Genomic DNA, 20,307 nt, shown 5'->3' on the forward strand with positions numbered 1-20,307 from the left:
GGCTGGTACAATTGCATCATTTAAAAGGCATCTGGATGGGTATATGAATAGAAAGGATTTGGAGGGATATGAGCCAGGTGCTGGCAGGTGGGACTAGATTGGGTTGGGATATCTGGTCGTCATGGATGAGTTGGACTGAAGGGTCTGTTACCATGCTCTACATCTCTGTGACTCTATGATATTTCACCTCATGGGAGAGTCCAGGACCAGTGGGCATAGTCTCAGAATAAAAGCGCATCAAGTTAAGACTGAGATAAGGAGGAATTTCTTCTCTCAGAGGATGTGAGTCTTTGGAATTCTCTGCCACAAAGAGCTGTGGGAGCAGATCCCTTGGATATATTTAAGACTGAGAATAGATAATACATAGATAGATAATCGTGAGTTATCGTAAAGGGCAAGAAAGTGGACATGAGGAATGTCAGATCAGCCATGATCCTATTGAATCATGGAGTAGGTTCAAGGGGCTGAATGGCGTACTGTTGTTTCTATTTCTTCTGGTCAAATAGTTCCAAATTATTGTTTCTAGCCTTTTGGAAATCTGTGCACACTACGTCCCTGCATTACCATTATCAACCCTCTCTGCTAGCTCTTCAATCAAACTCCTGCAAGTTTGTTAAATAAATTGGAGAGAAGTTATGAGCAGAGGCAGCAGCCTATTTAAATATGATGGGGATCAGGTACTGTGTTAATAAGACGCCAGCAGCTGTAACTTTGTATTCCTCACTCTGTCAATCAATCTGATTTTTATACGCAGAGGTGGGTACTCTCAGCTACCTGCTCCCCAGCCCCACCCTGCCCCCATTTATCTCTCCAATTCCAAGGTTCCCAGCTCATTCCTGATGAAGGGCTTTTGCCTGAAACAATAATTTTCCTGCTCCTGCGATGCTGACTGACCTGCTGCACTTTTCCAGCACCACTCTCGTCTTGACTCTGATTTTTATGTCTTTGTATGTTACGTTCTGCTTATACGGCACACAAAACAACATTTTTCATTGTACTTAGGGACATGAGACAATAATAAATCAAATATTACCTTACCATAATGGCTAAACCCTGATTCACTGACATCACCCACAATTTCAGAAACATGATCAAACTTTAATTTCGGTGTATCTGACTGACTGTACAGTTGACCAAAAAGTGAAAATTGTGGGGTGATCTAATTAAATATAACGAAAATTATGTGAGTCTTTAACAGGTTAGCTGGGGAAAAGATGGTTCAGTTACTTTTCCAGGGGATATCAGTCACTAATTAATCCATTGGCGAACTCAGGAGAAACTAGTTTTGCCCTGAGATTGTTGGGAATCCCTATCACTGTAAGTGGTTGAAGATGAATTTATTTAATGGGAAAAGCCAATTTTGGGGAGACAGGAATAGAAGGCTTTACTGATAGGTTGGGAGGAGACTGGTCTGAGACATACGCTCTGATCCAGATGTTTAAAGTCTATATCTTTGTTTTCCCTGCTGTCGAGGGATGAGAGAGAGGCACCAGGACCCAGCGTCCGACCAATGACTCACCACGACTGAACCTCCCAGATATTCCATGATTTTTTTTTCGCCGTCTTCCTAATATGGTTGTGAGCAGGAGGCATATTTTCTCAACTTCCCCCTCCTCTCCTTTCCCGTTCAGTCAATGGGGATGGGATGTACGAACACAACAGGAGGGAAGAAAGCGCCCTCCCTCGTATTAAATGGGTGCACAGCCAGCGAGCAAGACTTCAGTAAAAATGTGAGACAAAGTGTTGGGGAGAGAGATCTGAATGTTGCTTACTTTCTCTCCATCGGCTCTGCTTCCAGACAGGTAACTGAAAACTTGTCCACTGATTGGGAGGGGGACCGTGCTTGCCTTTTTACGTTGCTTTTGTATTTCAGACCTGTCTTGATTATTATTGTATTCCCCTCTTCCCCTCCTCTCTTGTTTAAACCTGCTTATCACTGATTGCAGCAGACTGTGTGTATAGACACAGATTTTAAAGTAATCTCAGCCCGGAGATTTGATGCTCCTGTTTTCCCCGGGGGCTTTTTATTGAAAACATTATCAGTTTCTGAGAAATTCCACGATTTATTTTGATGAAAAGTTATTAACAAGAGAACAATCAAATGTCAGATGCCTCTTGCTCTCTGCTGTCCTTGGCTAAATCCTCTGTGAATGTCTTATTTTGTTTAATTATTTTATATGGTTATTGTCACATGTACTGAGATGCAGTGGAAAATATTGTTTTCTGTGCTATCCAGACAAATCGTACCTTACATAAGTTTCAAGGTAGTAGATTAGAATACAGAATATAGTGTCACAGCTACAGAGAAGATGCAGAGAAAGATCAACTCTAATATTGGAGAGGTCTCTTCAAAAGTCTGATAACAGTGGGGAATAAGCTGTAATTCAATGCAAGTATTAAGAATTTTTTTAAAAAGTTACCTTTTACAGGTAGGTTTTAATTATGTCTATTTTAATCTGGACAGCAAGCTGCTTAACATATATGATTTTATGCGATTCAGTTCAAATAGGGAGTATACCCAAGGAGGAGAGAAGTTCTTTTACAGAAGTGTTTGGGCATTCTAAACTCCAAGAGGAAAACATTTTATTTCATTCAGCAACAAGGGGATGTTTACTCCAAACACTTCTCCCGAACTCCCCACATTCGAAGAAGAGAGCTGTTTGTCAATGAGAACTTAAATTTAAAGCTGCAACTTTATTTATTACTTTTTAAAAAATTGATACTTAAAGGGGCAACTGTCATTTGTGTTAAGACTCTTTCTATTTTGAAAGGTTCTTGCTGTAGAGACTTGGTGCAAAATCTTGCAGGTGCTGGGAATGAAGATAAAAAAGTACTCAGCAAGTCACATATGACAGCACTTTCAGAACTGCACTGTTGGACATGAACTCCGTATCTCTCTCCATCTTGCCACGGATGCTGCCAGATCTGTTGTGTATTCTCAGCACCTTTCTGCTCTCATAGCTGTCATCTGAAGAGGGTTGGGGCTGATGTGTGCTAATGTGAATGGTTTAACTGCGGTCCCAGTGTGAATGTGCTCTGTTTAGGCTATTCTGCCACCTGCAGTACATTGCTGAGATGGTATAGAATAGATTCCTGAATCTTGGGGAGCAGTTGTAATGTCCCTGTCTCTCATACGGGAAGGTCTGGGTTCAGATTCCCATCTGCTCTGGGCAAATATAACATGTTTTAAACAGCTTGATCGCAAAGTGTAGGGAAGAGATTCCTTAAAAGTTGTTATATTTTGTAATATTTTATTTCTAAAAATTGCATGAATGTTTGATATATTAAGAGTATGAATGAAGTTGATGGGCTTACTGAACCCATGAAGCATATTTAGAGATTTCATTTGTATGGTTCACTGTTGGGGATGTGGACATCTCTGGTATTTATTGCCTGCCTCTAGTTGCCCCTTGAGAAGGTGGGGGTGAGCTGCCTTCTTGAACCGCTGCAGTCCATGTGCTGTGGGTTGACCCACAATGCCCTTAGGGAGCGGATTCCAGGATTTTGACCCAGTCACAGCGGAGGAGTGACGATATATTTCCAAGTCAGGATGGTGACTGACTTGGAGGGGAACTTGCAGGAGATAGTGTTGCCATGTATCTGCTACCCTTGTTCTTCTGGATGGAAGTGGTCGCGGGATTAGAAGGTACTGCCTGAGGATCTTTGGTGAATGTCTGCAGTGCATCTTATAGATGTACACACACTGCTGCTAATGAGCATTGGTGCTGGTTTCTAGAGAGAGTGTATAGGGAAAAGCTATTTGCACTTACGAGCATTTCGAGAACCAGAGGCTATGGTTTTCAGGTATTTTGCAAAAGAAGCAACTGTAAGGTGAGACAAAGCTTGTTTTTTCACTCAGCGAGTGGAATATGAACCAGGAAATACAGTGCCCTGAGGTGTAGTTCCGATGAGGTATTCAAGAGAGCATTGGATCGTTATTTCTACTGACATTTAGTGGAAAAGGCAGGATATTGGCAATAAATATTCAGATACCCAGTGCTAACATGATGGGCTGAATGGCCTCCTTCTATACCATTTCAATTCTGCATTGTAGAACATGGAGCAAACACCACTGAGTTTCAAACCTGACTGGGAGAGGTAGTGGCCTACTGTTAACATCACTGGTCTTGTAATCCGAAGACTGAGGATATTGGTTGAAACCTCCCAGAGCATTTAAATTCAATTACTAAAATCTAGAATTGAAAACTACTATGGGATGATCACTGTCAAGCTGGCATTGTTATGAAAACCCTTTTGGTTCAGTAATGTCCTTTAGGGAAAGATATCTGCCATCCTTACCCATCTTGCTTGCATGTGGCTCCAAACTACCGTCTGAAATGGTCTGGCAAGCCACTCAAAGGCAACTAGGGATCTGCCACAAATGCTGGCCTTTCCAGTTAATGTGGATCCCACTCTATAAATGTAAGACCTTTTCAGACCAAGGTCTATCACACAGTGGAAGCAGTTCAGCTGGTCATTAATGTCATTAGCTTTGGGTGGGATCATACTATGTGCAGATTGGCTGTTGTATTTGCCTACAGAGCAATTAATTGTTTCACCAGGAAGCACTGTGAAATGCTCTAAGGATGTGTAACTTGAGTCTTACTGAAAAAGGGCACATTTTGTCAGAGCTTTTTGGCTGACACTTATCAGGACAATTCGCAAGAATACCAAAGGGAAGCCAACATTGACCAAGCATGAGAAGAGAACGCTGACTGGATCTGTAACTCCCCCTACACCTACCTTTTCTACTAACGTAGGAGATATTGAAGTCTTTGCTTCTCAGACTTGAATGAAAGAACTTGCATTTATATATCACCTTTTATAAGCTTGCTATATCTCCAAAGTGCCGCAGCCAACTAAGCACTTTTTGGAGAGTGCTGTTTGAATTTAGGAAAGAATTTGATCACAGGAAGCTCCCAAAAATTGCCATATCGTATAAAGTTTTTTTTCTGTGCCATTGACTGAAGGACAAATATTGACCGGGACACCAGGGAGAAGACCTCTGTTCTTTTTTCCCAAAATGATGCCTCAAAATCTATTCCATTCACCTAAAAGGATAGATGGGACCTGGTTTAACTTCAAGTGAGAAGGACTGCATTGCCAACCAAGCAGCATTCCCTGAGTTTGTACTGAAATTTCAGATTTTTATGCTCAAGTCTTTGGAGGCAAGATGGAAATCACTAACTGCTGGCTCAAAGTGATACATCGACAAAACAATTTCTCATGAACGTATTGTGGGCTGTGATGTTTAGCAGACATTCGAGTGGTGTCACTAATCAGCTGTGCGACAGGTTTTAGCCTTTATTTTTCCATGGGATATGGGCCTCACTGGCTGGACCAACACTTTTTGCCTGACCCTGGTTATCCCGGACAATGGGATGGTGAGCTGCCTTTTTGAGCGGCTGCAGTCCTCCCGGTGTAGATGCCGATAAGCAGGAAAGGAGTTCCTGGATTTTAATTCAGTCACAGGGAAGGAATGGCAATGTTATTGCAAGCCAGGTTTGAAGGGAAACTTGGGTTCTCCCATGCATGTTTGTCTTTCTAGAATGTAGAGGTCACAGGTTTGGAAGATGTTGTTGAAGGCGCTTTGGTGAGTTTCTGCAATGCATTTGGAGGTGGTACACACAGGGAGAGGGAATGAATGCTGAATGTGGTGGATGTGATGCCAGGTTGTTTTAATGAGCTCCTTGTATTGTTCAAGCAGACTCCATAACCTATCTCAACCATGACTTGTCCCGTTTAGGTGGTGGGAGAATGTGAGCATTGCAGATGCTGGAGATCAGAGTCGAGACTGTGGTGCTAGAAAAGCACAGCAGGTCAGGCAGCATCCGAGGAGCAGGAGAATTGACGTTTCAACCATAAGCTCTTCATCAGGAAAGATCTTCATCTGATGAAGAGTTTATGCTCAAAACATTGATTCTCCTGCTCTTCAGATGCTGCCTGACCAGCTGTGCTTTTCTAGCACCATACTTTTGACCCTTTTAGGGGGTGGATAGACTTCAGTGATGGTAATAATATTGAATATCAAGAGGTGATGCATAGGGTCTCTCTTGTTGGAGGCTGTCATTTTCTTGCACTTTTGTGGCACAAATGTGACTAGCCACTTGTCAGCCCAAGACTGGATAGTGACCAGTCTCGGTGCATTTGAATATTGATTGATTCGGTTTCTGAGGAGTCATGAATCGATCAGTGAACAATTCTGACTTTCTGATGGAGGGAAGGTCATCGATGAAGCTGCTGAAGATGGTTGGGCCTAGGACACTACCCTGAGGAACTCCTGCAGGGATATCCTGGAGTTGAGATGACTAATCTCCAACAACTATGACTATCTTCCTCTGTGCCAAGTATGACTCTAACCAGCATTTGGAGATGCCAGTGTTGGACTGGGGTGTACAAAGTTAAAAATCACACAACACCAGGTTATAGTTTAACAGGCTTATAATTGAACCTGTTGGACTATAACCTGGTGTTGTGTGATTTTTAACTCAAACCAGCAGGGAGATATCCCCCCACCAACCGATTCCCATTGACTTCAGTTTTCCCCAGGCTGCTTGATGGCACACATGGTCAAATGCTGCTTTAATGTCAGGGGTAGTCGGTGTGAAATGGGATTGGTCACAATCTGTTAAAGGCATGTACTTGTTGGACAAAATGACGGCTCCTACTTTCATCTTTTTTTCCTCTCCCTTTCCACTGAAAAGGGCCTGCCCTGGTCAGCTTGAGAAGGATTCAGACATCCCCTTCTTCCCTTGGTGACTGGTCATTCCAGTAACCCTACCAGGGAGGGAATGGGGTGGGCTTAGTCCATGCGTCAATTCATATCCCCACCTAGCCTCCCAGCAATGAATAACCGGGGCTATAATTTCACCATCAAAACTGCAAAGTGTAATTCTGTGATGAACAGGAAGCCTGGCTGATTTTATTTCCTCTCTCTAGCCCAAAGCTAATGACTCGTTTTCTTAATGATAGGGATCTGTGTCTGCATCTGGTACTGTGTTGCCTGTATGAATCAGTATCCACTTTGTCCAGGGTGAGGAAGGAACACACTGCTGAAAGTCTGGAATGAAGAGCTGGAATGGCAAAAGTCCTTTATGGGGTATATAGAGATGTCTTGGAGCAAAGGGCCTGTTAATGTACGGGGCACTCTGTGTAACTGCATGTTACACCTTAGTATGGGAGACAGAGTTATGGTGACAAAGTGCAGTTTTTACATGTATATTGTTGCCTGGAGCTGTGCACAGTGATGGTAGGTGCTCTTTCCATGACATGAGGGGCATGGAGAGGGTGAATAGTTAAAGTCTTCTCCCTGGGGTGGTGGAGTCCAAAACTAGAGGACATAGGTTTTAGGCGAGAGGGGGAAGATTTAAAAGGGACCTGAGGGGCAATATCTTCATGCAGAGGGTGGTACATGTATGGAATGAGCTGCCAGAGGAAGTGGTGGAGGCTGGTAATATTACAACATTTAAAAGGCATCTGGATGGGTATATGAACAGGAAGAATTTAGAGGAACCAAGTGCTGGCAAATGGGACTAGATTATGTTAGGATATCTGGTTGGCATGGATCAGCTAGACCGAATGCCCTGTTTCTGTGCTGTACATCTCTATGACTGACCAGGGATCTCTCCTGTTCCTACCACCCACCAGTGATGTGAGTTCAGAACAACTTGCAGTTTGACAATCAACTGCGTCATGAGAGTGCCTTCCACAGCTACTGATTCCTGGGTGGGAAACGAACCCCGAGCTATTGGCTCTCAGAAGCTGGGACACTAACCCTACGTCACTACCCCCCCCGCTGCTCTGTGCAGCACAGTGTAAATAATCCAAATCAAGAAACTGGTGTATGAATGAAAGGATGGATTTGTGAGACACTTCGGCCTAGACATCAATTTTATTATTCACCAGAAAAGGATATGTGAAACAAGTGAACCACAATGTAAAACATCATGGCTGTGTTTAGATATTAGTGCATTGTAACAATGAGTTAAATCTGTGTGTGTGTGTAGTAATTAAATAGTTGTCTCCTTAATGCAAAGAGCTTTATGGACATCTTCCAGAATCTGAGCTGTATTGTTTTTGCAATAGGAATATTGTTTGTAAATAAACTAATTGGAGCATTGAGCTATTTTTCCTTCTGTCTCTTGGATGTATAATTGTGGCTTTTTTTTTTCATTTTGTACACTGCCACTAGGCTTTCCTATTTGCACTCTGTGTTCCCTTGCCAGTAATCTGATCTCCAGCCGACAGGAGACAAAATCACCCAATGCTGCTTGGTACAGCAGGGAGTTCTAGGAAATGAGAATACCGCTCTCCCCATCCCACCACCCAGCCTGAGTGGCATTTCAGGTTCTGGATGTGAATCTCTGAACTGTTCCCCAATGTAAATGGTTAAAGGTCTACAGCCACACCTTGCCCGCTACGTTGACTCCTGAAGTGTGCTTTTATACAGACAGTTCATATGTAGCTTTGTGCCATTTTGCATTGAGTTAAGTCAGAGTTAAACAGGTTAATTAGGAGGACAGATTTGTAGAGACAGCCATCTTACTACATCAGTCCACGTTCTCTGGACTACAGGTTAGCGGGTGAATGAGGCGATGACAGTAATTGATAGTGACTGTCCATCTAATGTATTTCCTTGAAGTAGAGTCAAGGATGAGGAGAGCATAAAGCAATAACCCTAATTTTAAGTCATTCAGGAATGATGTCAGGAAGAAAACCAAAACAAATTGCTGAAAAAAATTCAACAGATCTGGCAGCTCTGGGGAGGGGTCACTTGACCCGAAACGTTAACTCTGATTTCTCTCCACAGCTGCTGCCAGACCTGCAATGTTTTCCCAGCATTTGTTGTTTTTGTTTCTGATTTCCAACACCTGCAGTTCTTTTGTGTTTCTTTTGGGGATGTCAGGAATTACTTCTTCACATTTAGAGCACACTCAACATGTGTCTGAGCCAGTAAAATCGAAACTGAGGTGGATAGATTTTTGTTGGGTGAGGGTATTAAGAACTATGGAATCAAAGCAAGTAATAAGTCATGAGCGTGTTTGAATACTCCCCAGTTGTCAAGATGGATGGGGAGTACAACACTGCAGAATCTTAGCACTATCCAGAACAAAACAGTCCCCTTGTCTGGCACCCCAAGCATAAACATCCACTCCCTCCAGCATCGATGCTCAGTAGTAGTGTGTACCATTTCACCAAGGCTCCTCAGACAGCACCTCCCACAGCTACTTCCATCTCAAAGAACAAGGCTAGCAGACACATGGCACCATCACCCCATGCAAGTTCCTTTCCAAACCACTCACCGTCCTGACTTGGAACTACTTTGCTGTTTGTCATTAAGCCAAAATCCCAGTATTCCCTCCCTAAGGGCATTGTGGGTCTACCTTTTGGACTGCAACAGTTCCAGAAGGCAGCTCGCCACCACCTTATCAAGGGCAACTAGGGACGGGTAGTAAATTCTGGCTCAGCTAGAGATGGCCTCTCATCCAAGGAATGAGTTTTCTTTTAAAAACAAGGAATACCCTGAATTAAAATATAGGTCAACCATGCTGTGAAATGAATAGGTTCAAATCCTGCTAAGATAGATGGTGGAATCTGAATTCAAAACAAAATATGGAAATATGAATCTCATGGTGACCGTAAAATATTGTCGGAAAACCCCATCCAATTCACTAATGCCCCTTTCAGGAAGGAAGTTGCTATCCTTACCTGGTCTTGCCTTGTGTATCACCCCAGAGCCACAGCAATGTGATTGACTCCTAATTGTCCTCTGGGAATATATGACCAAGACAGCAATACCCACGTTTCACAAATGAATAATTAAAAATAACGACTTAGTTTGCATCATTTGGAAACTCCTGGATTGGCTAAGGTGACAGCTAGTGTTGGATTTTGTTTTCCCTTTATACTGCTTATCAAATCTGCCATGAAACCTGATAATGCAAAAGGCTGGATTTTCCCTGCTCTGTACTTTCCGGTTCCTACCACTGGGAGCAAAACACTGGCAGACTTCCTTGATTTCAGAATGTTGTAAAATCAGTGAGTGATTTCTCCTGTTAGCCCTCTTTCTCACATGAACTCCTTGGCAAGAGTTAACCTCAGTTTTCCCTGCACCATCCTGGTAACATCCTCCTGGTCACTTCTAAGCTGTTGGCTACCAATTGGATTGAATCTCAGCGCAGGTATGTGTGGTGAGTTTCATTCTGATCGAGTCTGTGCAGTGATGATGCTATTAATCCACCTTTCTTGGTTATAAAATTCACATCTCAAGGGGAATTTCAAAAAGGCTAATGGTTTGAAAAGAGGGGCGTGTTGGGGGTAAGAGGTAATGTGGTTTCCCAACAACTGAAGGGAGTGTGTTGGTGGGGCCACTACTAGATAATTGAGTGTCTGTCATTTGGAAAAACATGACCGAATTAAGATACCTTTTTATTAAATGCAGTTTGCTGTAGGGTGTGCTGCACATCACACAAAGTTAGCTCTGGTAAGAAATCAGACTCTACAAAACTCCAGTGGGAGATTTGATGGATCACACCTTGATAGATTAGTGGAACTTCAAAACAGGGAGTGGTCTACCAACCACTGTACCAACCAACCGATAGATAGATTTTACATTTTTTAAAGGAATGGAAGGTAGGTGGGTGCAGTACTGAGGGAGTGCAGCACTGTTGCAGGCTGTCTTTGGAATGCGACTCCATAGCAAAGCTCTGTCCACCCCTTTAGGTACATTGTAAGAGGTCCCACAGCCAACATGTAAAGCAGTTAAGATCTCCCCAGTGCCCTAGCTAATATTTATCTCTCAACCACTGACAGAACAACATATTACCTCTCATTATTGCATTGCTATAGTGGTAGCTGCTGTGCACCAGTTGGCAGCTGTGTTACTTGGGGGGACTATCAATCCAGAGACCCCTGTTTATATTCTGGGGAAGTAGGTTAGATTCCCTTTTTGAAAGGTGACCTGTACAAATTTGTTCTTTCGTTTAGCAATGGTTTCTGATCATCGTCTAGGGTTGGATGTAGTTAATCAGGAGCTCCTAGTCTCACCGAGGTAACAGCCCAGTAATGATCAGCCATGATCTAACTGAACGACAAAGGGGGGTCAAAGAGTTGAATGGTCTACTATTGTTTCTTGTGCACATTATTTGTAACCTGTTGTACCATCAGTCCTGCTAGCAAGTTGATACAAGTTTCTTAAGCTTTCATTATTCATTTGCAACACTTGCTGAACAGCTCTGCGTGTGCTAATAACTGCTGGTGACTACTTTAAGATAATCAGGACATAGGAATTGAGAGCGACAGTAAGTTCTATAATCCTCGCCATAGTCTGAATCAGTTGAGCTCATAACATGATTTATTCATACTTGCGAGGAGCAAAACATATTCATAAGTAGCACCCCCGCCCCTCCATATCTCTTCAAAATAAAAGGAATATGTTCAACTCTCGTGCCTTCTTTGAATTGCCAGGAGAAGTGGTGCCTATTGATCGCCATTAGCAATGATGTTGTCATGGAGGAAGCAATCAACTTGCCAATGAACCAATTTCCTTTTCTCCTGTAGTATAAATGTGTGTGCCTGTTAAACATCCTTGTATTTGCCCTGATGATTGCAAAACAAGAGGATTGGTAACATGTCTTTTTTTTCCAATAATATTTGATAGAATCATAGAATCCCTATAGTATGGAAGCAGCCCATTTAGTCCACACCAACCCTCCGAAAAGCATCCCACCCAGACCCCCTACCTCCCTTCCCTATCCCTGTCATCCTGCATTTCCCACGGCCCATCCATCTGACCTCCACATCTTTTGGACTGTGGGAGGAAACCGGAGCACCTGAAGGAAACCCAGGCAGAGACAGGAAGAATGTGTAACAACAAAAGATCGAGAGTTTGCACAATCAACCCTATTCAAAGTTCCTGAAAACTGGTCAGTTGAGTGAGGAGCCTGCTCAATCTGTTGTGAGTCAGTGCCTTCAGATGGGGAATTCATTCTTACTAATTCATGGGACGTGAGTGTCATTGGCCAGGCCTGTGTTTATTGCCTATCCCTAATTATGAATCATCCACATAGCTCTAGGTCTGGAGTCACATGTAGGCCAGATCAGGTAAGGACAGCAGAATTCCTTCCCTCAAGGCCAGGAATGAAGTAGATGGGTTCTTTTCTCCCCTCACAATCAACAACAAAGAGAAAGGAATGTCTCACAAAATCTCCCCGTCAGCCACCATAACCTCAGAAGATTGGACATGACTTGCATTTATATAGCACCATTCATAACATATCAGAGTGGGTTTTCAAAGTGTGAACAGCTGAAACCATGATGAAGTTTTAAAAGGGATTCTTCACTGTGAGTTAGGGTGTGTCGTTGAGGGGGTGTTCTGTGCTTTGATTTTAGCCAGCCTCTCCCTTGGTACCCTGTTGCCATCTTCTGTCACCTATTGAACATTAACTCTAATCTGGTAGAAAGATAGCCAAAGACCACTTGTCTTTAAGTGATAAGAGACAGTGCTGCTTGCTCTCTTTAGTCTGGACAGATGAGGTCGGAGTCAATTGTCTTCAATCTGAAGCGCTTTGACTTTGATGTTTTATCTCCAGTCAGCAGAGAGATCAGAAACTCACTTAGCCACCAGACAGTAAATGATTTGAGAGAACTCCATGAAGCTGAAGGTTACTCCTATGCGGGTGTCGGTCTGTTACAGAAACATTCCTGCGGAGTGTTTATCTCAAACCAGTTGCATTTCTGAAAATGGTCCTGCTCGAAACCGCCTGAGGTAAGAGCATATTTCTTCAGCCTGTTGACTTTCTTTTCAGTTCCTTCAGAATCAAGGAGACCATTTGGCCTGTCATTGCTGTGCTGACCCGTCTAATGCAAGCTACCCAGTTAGTCGGTATGGTGGCTTACTGGTTAGCACTGCTGCCTCACAGCGGTAGGGCCCTGGGGTTCGATCCCACCTTCTGGCGAGGGTCTGCATGGAGTTTGCACGTTCTCCAGTGTCTGCTTTGGTCCTCTCTGGGTTTCCTTCCACAATCCAAAGATATGCAGGTTAACTGGATTGGCCATGCTAAGTTGCCTTCGGAAGAGCAGGCTAGGTGGATTAGCCATTTGGAATGCAAGGTTACAGGGATGGGGTGGGAGGCTGGGTTTGGGTAGGATGCTCTTCGGAGGGACAGTGTAGACTTGATGGGCCAAGTGGCCTCTCTCTGCACTGTAGAGATTCTATGGATCTGCTCTTTTCCCCCTTGCTTTGCAAGCTTTCTCCCCTCTGTGACCAATTCTTTGCACCTTTTCCCACCAAGCTTTCAGGCAGTGTACTGTAGCTTGCCACTTTATATCCCAGAGTTAGCAAGTAAACACTGCAAGGCATGTGGGGATAGACTGGCCAAGACACAAGGCATGTGGGGATAGACTGGCCAAGACACAAGGCATGTGGGGATAGACTGGCCAAGACACAAGGCATGTGGAGATAGACTGGCCAAGACACAAGGCATGTGGGGATAGACTGGCCAAGACGCAAGGCATGTGGAGATAGACTGGCCAAGAGGCAAATATAGAAAGCATCCCTCAAATCACCAAATCCATCCACTACTCCCCACTCCAGTGCAGACCTTTTTTTTCCACAACTCGATTGGTTCACCTGCACTTATCTTTAAGATCGATTTTGGAATGACCAGCGATGCTGAAAGGTGCTATATAAGTGCAAGTCTTACCAGCCGGATTTTTTTTTTTAAAAAAAAAAGAAAATCATACTATTCATCTCCTCTGTGGATCTTTGGCTGTGTTAACAGAAAGGGGAATAGCTGGAGAAACTCAGCAGGTTTGGCCGGAACTGAAGGAAGGTCAGTTTGTTCCGTTTCTCTCTCCACAGATGCTGCCAGACCTGCTGAGTTTCTCCAGCAATTTCTGATTTTGTTTCAGATTTACAGCAGTTCTTCGTTTTAGGTGAAGTCTGTGATCTGTGATTAGTGATCACGGGTCGTTCTTTATAACGTGTTGCGTCAACCCGAATTCGGTCTTGACAAGTTGGGGATACCGCTTCCACCGTGCAAGCGTGTGTCGGCTGTAATGCAGTTACAACACCAACACTTTCAGTGCTGTGTCTTCAAGCGCAAATCCTTCTGTGAAGCGGGGTTAACACACAAAAAAAACATCCATCATGTTATACAAGAGCTGACTGTACCCTGTGTCTAACTACTCAGTTAAAAAAAACTCTAAAGAACTGCGGGTGCTGTTCTGAGGATGGGTTACTCAACTCACATTCTCTTCACAAAGCTTTTCCAGCAATTTCTATTCTAGTCTATCCACTCCCCTCTGTCAAAATCACTTGAAAATTCAAGTATTTGTTAAATCTCTCCTCCTGCCTTCAATGGAGGACAATGTTTTTCCAAGAGTAACCATTTAACCTGGGTGAGCTTCCCCGGGGTGTCCCAGCGATCTGGCTGCTCCCATTTCTAACTTTTTCCAGGCAGTGCTGGAAAATTGTGGATAACAATTGTCTAACTCCTATGGGGAACAATCCATCTGTTTAATTAATATCGCCAAGCGCAAGATTTCATTGGTTCCGTGCTTGAATTAAAACCCCGGTTCCAGAGTTGTTTATATTACTCGCTGTTAAGTTTCTGACACTGTCCAAATGAAAGAGCTGTTTATACAACAGATTGTTCAGACCATGCTTATAGCAACGTGTTCCTTATTTATCTCGGGACGCTTTTTGTATTTTCATCCCTTTTATATGTAACAACAACAACTAGCTTAATATGGCACCTTTTTTTTATGAAACACACTAAAACTTCTTGCAGGAGTGTACTGAAGCAAAATCTGACACCGACCCACATAAGACGATGTTGGGTCAGACAGTCCAAACCTGATTCAGAAATAAAGAGAAACTCCAGAGAGAGAGAGAGAGGGAGGCTGGGGGAGTTGGGTGGGGAAGAGAGAGAGGCTGCAAATAGTGAAGGAATGCAAAAGGTACATTCTTGAATGGCTGGAGTTTTTTTTATTCATTTATTGCCCATCCTTAGCTGCCCTTGAACTGAGTGGCTTGCTGGGCCATTTCAGAGGACAGCTGAGATTCAACCACATTACTGTGAGGCTGGAGTCACATACAGGCCAGACCAGGTAAGGATGGCAGTGTCCTTCCCTGAAGGACACTAGTGAACCAGATGGGTTTTTCCTGACAGTGGTTTTATGGTTATTAGTAGATTCTTAATTCCAGAATCTTTATTGAATTCACATTCCACCATCTGTAGTGACGGGTCCCCAGAACATTAGCTGAGTTTTTCGGTTAAGGGTCTGGCGATGATACCACTGGGGCATTGCCTAGGGATAGCGAGACTGTGGGGTTGAAAAGTATTTGAGATCAGAAATCTGTGAACGGATTTGTAAAAGTTAAAAACCACACAACCCCAGGTTACAGTCCAACAGCTTTATTTGGAAGGAAGAGCTTTCGGAGCGCCGCTCCTTTGTCGGGTTACAGTTCTCTGAAAACTTATATTTCCAAATAAACCTGTTGGAATGTAACCTGGCTTTGTGTGACTTTTAACTTTGTCCACCCCAGTCCAACACTGGCACCTCCACATCATGGACTTGAAAAGGAGGGTGTGTTTTTTTTTGTAAAGTGTAGCATTGTTTCCAGGTTAAGTAATGTGGGCTCTGCAGCACAAACATACAAACAAGGGGTGGGAGTAGGTCATCATGGCCTCTGAACCTCCAAGACCATTCAATGAGACCCATGGCTGATCTACCTAATCCACTCTTCGGAGGGTCAGTGTGGACTTGTTGGGCCGAAGGGCATGTTTCCACACTGTAGGTAATCTAGTTTCCATTGGTTAGAGAGACCAGGACCTGAGGACACAGCCTTAGAGTAAAGGGAAGATCTTTTAGAATGGAGATAAGGAGAGCCTTCTTCAGCCAGAGAGTGGGGAACCTATGGTACATTGCCACAGAAGGCACTGGAGGCCAAGTTATTGAATATGCTTAAGACCGAGATAGATAGGTTCTTGATTATCAAGAGGATCAAGGGTTACGGGACGAAAGTGAGAGAATGGGGTTGAGAAACTTATCAGCCATGATTGAATGGCAAAGCCGACTTGATGGGCTGAATGGCCTAATTTCTGCTCCTTTGTCTTATAGTCTAACCCCAGACCTTAGGTATTAGTCTGATTTTAAAAAAAACAGGAAACGAAGGATAATAATTGACCAAAATGTTTACAACAGGCATGTGGTTTCAATGGCTTTCCACAGGGCTCTGTTGTGGTTCCCTTGCTATTTGTGGTGTTTCTTAATGACTTCGACTTGAATGTGGGAAACAACAGAAAAATTGGCCAGGTTGTTTCCAGTGAGGAGGATGGCTATTGATGGCAGGATGATATCACTGGTGTGGTTGAGTGGGTGGAAAGCTGACAAATGGAATTGAATCTTAAGAAGAGTGAGATAATGCATTCAGCGAGGACAAACACTCAAGGTAAACAGGAGGGTATTGAGAGACCTTGCAGTACATGTTAACAGGCCCCTGAAGTTGGTAAAGAAGGTTTACGAAATATTTACATTCCTGTTCTTATATTCAGTTCCTCGCCCAATGCAGGAATGCTGGAAGTATATAAGTAAGTGCTGCAAATGTGTTGCTGGTCAAAGCACAGCAGGCCAGGCAGCATCTCAGGAATAGAGAATTCGACGTTTCGAGCATAAGCCCTTCATCAGGAATAAGAGAGAGAGAGCCAAGCAGGCTAAGATAAAAGGTAGGGAGGAGGGACTAGGGGGAGGGGCGATGGAGGTGGGATAGGTGGAAGGAGGTCAAGGTGAGGGTGATAGGCCGGAGTGGGGTGGGGGCGGAGAGGTCAGGAAGAGGATTGCAGGTTAGGAGGGCAGTGCTGAGTTGAGGGAACCGACTGAGACAAGGTGGGGGGGAGGGGAAATGAGGAAGCTGGAGAAATCTGAATTCATACCTTGTGGTTGGAGGGTTCCCAGGCGGAAGATGAGGCGCTCCTCCTCCAGCCGTCGTGTAGTTAGACACAGGTTAGGCCACAGCTGGGGTTTTGTGTACAGTTCTGGTCACCACACTACAGGAAGGTCATGATTGCTCGAAGAGATTACAAAGAATGTTGGAAGGGCTGGCAGCTATGAGGAAAAAGAACGGGGCTGCCACGGTTATTTTCCTTAGGACAGAGGAGACTGTCAGCTCACCAGCTTCAGGTAAACTAAGGTGGGGTCAGAGGTGAGAGGAGATGGTCTTTGTGTTGGTGCGTAAGTGGGAGATGAGTTTGACAGCAAGATTGCCAACATTCTGCCCGTCCTGAGACAGGGAAAGGGATGCAATGAAGCTCTGACAGGGGTGTGTAGTGAATAAAAAAACTGTCCCTTTTTATATATAAACCACATCGGGTTTGGAGTTGATCAAGATCAGGTGTCGCTGATTGAACTTTGCATTAATTGAAAGGTTTCTTATGCCACAGCCCCTATCTCTGAGTTAGAAGGTCTGGGATCACATCCCACCTGCTCCAGAATTGCGCCTTTATGTCTCAGAATAGGTTGTTTACAAATAATATTTTGATTAATTATGTGCTTTTGTAGCGCAGTGGTAATGTCCCTGTCTCTGGACCAGGAGGCATGGGTTTAAATACTACCTGCTCGAGTGGTGTGTGATAATATCCCTGAGCAGGTTGATTAGAAAATATGCAATGCAATTGGAAACACAGTGGTGGATAATAGATAAAAGAGGATTTAGTGGGAAAGGGCAATCAATTGTATGTAATACCACTGCTGGATGTTTAAAGAAAACTGTTCTCGATTTCTTTTCAACTTGGTTCCCTTCTGTGTTTCTACACTATTTTTAATTGGTTATTGTTATACTTCCCCTAATGTTTGTAATTTGTTGTTTGTTCATTAGGGGATTGCTTCAGATGGTGGTGGAATTATCAAACTTTAAAAAAAATGCTTGATTCTCCACCCATGAGGGAGGTTGGCTGCTGGATGGGGATAGGCTCTGGAAGGGATTGTTAATGTTAAACTATAGATTTACCATCATACCCTTGTAAATCGCTGAAAGTCTTTCTCTGCTTTATTCAACATTTGGATAACAGTCTGTTAAACTGTGAGCAAAGGTATTGTTTTCTGTCTTCGATTTTTCTGCTCATCCAGTGTGGATGTTAGATGAAAGTGAGGACTGCAGATGCTGGAGATCAGAGCTGCAAATGTGTTGCTGGAAAAGTGCAGCAGGTCAGGCAGCATCCAAGGAGCAGGAGAGTCGACGTTTCGGGCATTCCTGAGGAAGGGCTCATGCCCGAAATGTCGACTCTCCTTCTCCTTGGATGCTGCCTGACCTGGATGTTAGATGAGCAAACTGACAATATTATAACAGCGTAGGAGCCAAGAGGGGTGGTTGTGAGCTAGCAGTGAGCATAGACCAGTGGATTTTACGTTGTTCCTATAGAACAGTTTAATCAAGTACAACATTGTCTATATGATAGGAATTTTACAATGTTTTACTGTTTGTAATCTAGTTAAAGAGTTATACAGCATGGAAAAAGACCCTTCGGCCCAACTCATCCATGCCAACCAGGTATCCTAAACCTGGGCATCATCTACAAGCAAGCGATCACATATTTAGGACAGAGATGAGCAGGAATTTCTCCTCAGAACTGTTGAGGTTGTGTTGTTAAGTATATTCAAGGCTGAGATAGATGGATTTTTAATCAATAAGTGAAGGTATTGGGAAAAAGGCAGGAACTGAGGATTATCATATCAGTCATGATCGCATTGAATGGCAAAGTCATGTCTTGTGGTCTTAAATCTCGCTGAAAAGTGACACATCTTGTTGAAGCTTTTTGTATCACTTTCATCAACATTCTCTTATGAATAATGAGTAATAATGTGTAGTGGGAAGTTCCATACTGTAGGGGAAGAGAATGTTGATAAATGGACTCCCAGTTTGTAAAGTGGACAATGTACAGTTAGATAGAGCTAACAGTCAACTGCCAAACCTGGTTTAAATTGAAACCAAACCAGTGGAATCTGATTGGTCAAGGCATTGCCCTGAAGAATGAATCCAAGAATAGTCATGTCCGCTTTGGGGACCTGCCTAGACCCACCTTGCTGAGAGGAGGTTTTAAGGTGAGACTCCACCTTCTGTCTCTGGAGGATTCCCATTTAACCTGCACCCAGTCCTGACAGGTCTTTAGCCCCAACAGCCACTGAGGAGTGGCTCAGTGAGGAGTGGTGAAGGGAATGAGGGCTAAATTTGAGAAGCTGATGAGTCTAAGAGGGGTGAAAAAGGGGTGGGGTGTTTTGGGGTGTGAGGTGGAGAGGGGAGAATGGGCCAAAGGAGACCTCAAAGGAGATTACCTCACCAACCCCCACCTCCACACCCCCTGACCATCACCATGGCGAAATATTGGTAGTGGTGGGATGAAGTCCTTTGGCCATTAACTGGCCACCTAAAGAACATGATAGGCCCAGGTCTTTGCCCAACTATTTTTTCTCTCCTCCACCCTCTAGCAAACAATGGTTCAAGCTGGCTGGCCTGGTGAGCAGTCAGCTGGAAAGCCACCCATTCAATTTTGCGTGTTCCCAGCTTCAATGCTCATGGGGTGGGGAAGGAGGGTATATAATCAGCTTCAATCAAGTTAGCCCTCAACCTTCTCTTCCCTCACTCCAGCCTACCTACACTGCAGTAATTTAATGACGCCTATCAACAATAGTCAACGATATGGTACTTTTAAATTATATGTTATATCTATTTCTACAACTCAAAGTTGTTCAACATTTATGTTAGAACTGTAAGCATTTCCACTTTCTTTACATTTACAATGTGTGCTGTTTGCTGTATTTTGTCACTGATTCCTATTACTAAACATTGTTTTCATCTTATATTCCCTGTAGAAACTATGGAACATTTCCTCCTCCTTCTGATAGCTGTGCGCAGTGTGGCAACAACTTCCCGACCACTGGAGTTCCATCCTTGCCAGACGGTGAGTGCCAGGAGACTTGGAGTTGAGGTTTGCTACCTCACGTATATAGATGCAGTCACAGCAGTGCAGCCGTATTTGTGGAAATCAGGAAAAGAGAAGTTTTCTCCCCCCTTTTTATTCATTCATGGCATCGCTAGCTAAGAGGCAGTTAGGAGTCAATTACATTGCTATTGGCTTGAAGTCACATGTAGGCCAGACCAGGTGAGGATTTCCTTCCCTAAAGGGCATTAGTGAACCAGATGGGTTCTTCTGACAATTGATTTATTGTCATTATTAGACTCTTAATTCCAGATTTTTAAAAAAAATTGAATTCACATTCAACCATCTCCTCTAGTGGGATTCAAATCCA

General features: G+C 43.6%; 1 protein-coding gene across 2 annotated transcripts in view; it reads left to right on the top strand.

Annotated features, from left to right (window-relative positions):
- The first annotated feature begins 1,575 nt into the window (after positions 1 to 1,575).
- lrrc32 (leucine rich repeat containing 32) overlaps positions 1,576 to 20,307 on the top strand; it is a 34,439-nt gene continuing 15,707 nt past the window's right edge. Inside the window, exons 1-2 of one of the 2 annotated variants that reach the window (XM_060826312.1) lie at positions 1,576 to 1,802; positions 19,870 to 19,958. In XM_060826312.1, the coding sequence (XP_060682295.1) occupies positions 19,875 to 19,958 (84 nt within the window). In that variant the 5' untranslated portion in view covers positions 1,576 to 1,802; positions 19,870 to 19,874. Of the gene's footprint in view, positions 1,803 to 19,869; positions 19,959 to 20,307 lie in introns of those variants that run through there. The other variant, XM_060826313.1, reaches the window with a different exon arrangement.

The sequence above is a fragment of the Hemiscyllium ocellatum genome, chromosome 6, assembly GCF_020745735.1.
Source record: "Hemiscyllium ocellatum isolate sHemOce1 chromosome 6, sHemOce1.pat.X.cur, whole genome shotgun sequence".
Classification (NCBI taxonomy): domain Eukaryota; kingdom Metazoa; phylum Chordata; class Chondrichthyes; order Orectolobiformes; family Hemiscylliidae; genus Hemiscyllium; species Hemiscyllium ocellatum.